At 35.4% G+C, this 3,238-nt stretch overlaps 1 protein-coding gene across 1 annotated transcript; it reads right to left on the bottom strand.

The window, feature by feature from the left end:
* Window positions 1-1,911: 1,911 nt before the first annotated feature.
* LOC114651050 (olfactory receptor 52E4-like) lies at window positions 1,912-2,994 on the bottom strand. Its single transcript, XM_028801005.2, has one exon. The coding sequence runs from the start codon at window positions 2,980-2,982 to the stop codon at window positions 2,014-2,016; it is 969 nt and encodes a 322-aa protein (XP_028656838.1). The 5' UTR covers window positions 2,983-2,994; the 3' UTR covers window positions 1,912-2,013.
* Window positions 2,995-3,238: the final 244 nt, after the last annotated feature.

The raw sequence follows: 3,238 nt of genomic DNA, 5'->3' as shown, positions 1-3,238 counted from the left end.
ATAAAAAAGTTTTATTTTTTTAAATTATTGTAACAATCAGGGGTGGCATAGCGATGCTGCTGCCTGCAATAAGGTGCATGTTACAGCCACATACAAGCCAGTATTACTGTCAGAGGAGATTAAAGGCATATTACCGACGCGCACGCCTGTATTACCGCCAGAGAAAATTAAAGGTATATTACGGACGTACAAGCCAGCGGATGTACAAGCCAGCGGACGTACAAGACGGTATCCTTCAATAAGGGCGTGCACAAAAAGGTGAGCCTCAAAAGGGCGACCTCAATTGGGCGCAGTGAATAAAGGCGCGCGTAAATAAAGATCTGCACCTTTGTTGCTCTTCACATATTCCAGAGCCATTTAAACTAAATTATCTACGAACGCCTTTATTTGCCGCACTCAATTGAGGTCGCCCTTTTGAAGCCTTTTTGTGCGCGCCCTTATTGTATAGAGCCGTACAAGACAGTATTACTGTCACAGAAAATTAAAGACACACAATACACGGCGGCAGCCCATGAAGAACGGTCAGCTCAGCAAGTAAACATCAACAAAAGAAAGGCTGAAAGAAAGAATAATACGACCAACAAAAAGAATGAGGTCAAAGTCCCTTGCCATTTAATATAGACTGTTCCTACTAATGTTTATGCACTACTGTTCTAGCGCCTGTTATTGTAACGGGCTAAATGACTAGTTCATATATATTTTTGAAACACATTGACTATGGTTCTGTTTTAGAGAAAGCATACACACATTTTAAAAACTGTATAACTTTTCCAATAACTATTACTAGACCAAATATGAAAACATAATATCTAAATAGACAAACTAGGTGATTGCGTAAAGGTGGCACTGACAAAATAGTCCTTTAATAATTATGCAGCCTATTAGAAACTTGCTAACAGAGCCTTTTATCCTACCGAGATCTCTCCTTTCAGGCTGAATTGTTAAATTTTGGCTAAAAATGGCTGTGGTGCCATTTCTGATCAGTCTGGACAGAGATTGCCAATCAACAGTGAAATATAGCATATTAAAATGGCAAAAACTGGATACACATCTGAAAAACATGGAGAGATTTAAAACAGCTTTCACTCCAGAAACACTAAGACTGAATCTTCAAGTACATTACATCAGACAGTAATTTTAAGAGTGTTTCTAAGCCTTCTCATCTTAGTGGTTTGGGAAAATCTAAATGCTCAAGGCCAAGACAAATAAAAAATATCTCAGTACAGTGACATAAAACCGTTTTCTTGGATTGGCAATAATTTCCATAGGTTATGAACTGCAGCAGAAAATTTAAACAGAGGATGTAGCTACGACCTTTGCCGCCATGAAGGTCCAGAGCACACACTTCTGAAATGAAATATTAATAAATGTAATAATACCATTAATATATTTATATTTTTTAATTTAGGTATCCTGCCAGGTGGTTTTTGTGTAAATATTTCCCCATGGACAGCCAGTTTGTGGCTGTTGATTTCAGAGACAGAGGGAGAGACCATGCATTATTGAGAGACAGCATTGGTCAGTGCAGAATGTTAGTTAAAACTCTTACTAATCCTGGAGACTGTCAGGCTCAAGCTGTCCTAGAGCACACTTTAGTAGTGTTTATAGTAGAATTGCCATCATACCACAATATTTCCTCTTTATATGTTATTGTCTATTGATTCTGAAGTTGCTAATTGTCAGTTGTTAACTCTAGATTGGCAGAATGGCATTCACTGGTTCTGATAGCAATCACACTTAAAAAATTTAAAATATAAGTGTGGATTGGTGTAGTTATGGTGAAACGAACCATAATTACTGTCGGGAAAATATTTTTAAGCAAGATAAGCAATCAAGAATAAAGAATATGAAGAACTGGCAAAGGAGGAACATAACTTAAATTTAAAAGTTGATTCATTCATTAACTTGATGAATTGTCATTTCCACTACAGGAAACGGGTAATCTATGACTACCTGAGATGTAACAGTCACAGGGTGAGAGAGATTTAAAGGTTAGTGTTATTGATATATATTTCAGCACCTTGAAGACTGCTTCATGGAGTTACTGCTTTTATTTAAAACACTTTTTAAAAATGCATGACGGATTTCCTTGGTTCTGATGGCATAAACAAGAGGATTCAAGACTGGTGGTACAAGAAGGTATAAAGCAGCAAACATAATGTGAATTTCTGGGAGAACCTTCTGTCCAGTCCGATAAACTAAACCACTAAATAGTAAAGTTGTATAAAAATACAACATTACAAAGAAATGAGAACCACATGTGTTCAATGCTTTATGAAATACCTCCTTGGAGCCAACCTTTAGAACAGATCTCAGAATCAGTACATAACTAAATGTAATGAATATGATATCTAAGCCAAAAATAGAAGATATTGCAAAAAGACCTAGGTAACTATTCATAGATATATCAGTGCATGCTAATTTTGCAACACCAATATGATCACAGTAACAATGTGGTATGACATTAGACGAACAGAAAGGCAATCTGGAGGTTAAGATTGGTAGCAAACATATCAAGGTAATATCTCTCAAAAAATGACATAATAGCACTTGAGCTAAAAATCTGTGTGTTAAAATTGACATATAGCGCAAGGGGTTGTATATAGCAACATATCTGTCATAAGCCATAACAGCAAGAATTGAAGACTCAAGTGATGATAAAAAGTGAACACAAAATAACTGAAACAAGCAGGCTTCAAAAGCAATGGCTCTCTGATTAAACCAAAATATCTTTAAAATCTGTATGGTTAAACTGCTCATAGCAAGATCTACAATTGACAAAGTTGCAAGTAAAATATACATAGGAGTATGCAGGCTGTGATTAACCTTTACAGTATAAATGATCAAGACATTAGCTACAAGAGCTAAAATATACATAGCACAAAATGGAATAGAAATCCACGCCTGGTAGCTCTCCATTCCTGTGAATCCACTCAGAATAAATTCTTTTGGCCGTAAATAAGAGGTGTTCAGAGCAGACATGCTGGTTGTTTTTCTGTCTTAAATAAAAACAATAATTATGGATTAATGGTGAACACAGCAATTCAAGATAAAAAAGCATGCACATCTTTGTTTCATAATATCAATAAGAATGTATCATTTATATTATAAAATAGCCAATTTTCTGTTTATCTTAAATTCTTAATTGCAGCATGGTGAAATTTACCTCAGTATTGTTATTTGCTATCAATTAACAAATTTGTTGATTCTATTCACTGCAATAAACCTGAAATGAAAG

Source organism: Erpetoichthys calabaricus, chromosome 4, assembly GCF_900747795.2.
Source record: "Erpetoichthys calabaricus chromosome 4, fErpCal1.3, whole genome shotgun sequence".
Taxonomy (NCBI): Eukaryota; Metazoa; Chordata; class Cladistia; order Polypteriformes; family Polypteridae; genus Erpetoichthys; species Erpetoichthys calabaricus.
Note: the sequence above shows the minus strand (reverse complement) of the source record. Positions and strands in the feature narration are given on the sequence as shown.

What these genes read in the sequence shown, in the direction of transcription:
- LOC114651050 (XM_028801005.2), bottom strand. Translation starts at nt 2,982, where the DNA reads ATGTCTGCTCTGAACACCTCTTATTTACGGCCAAAAGAATTTATTCTG.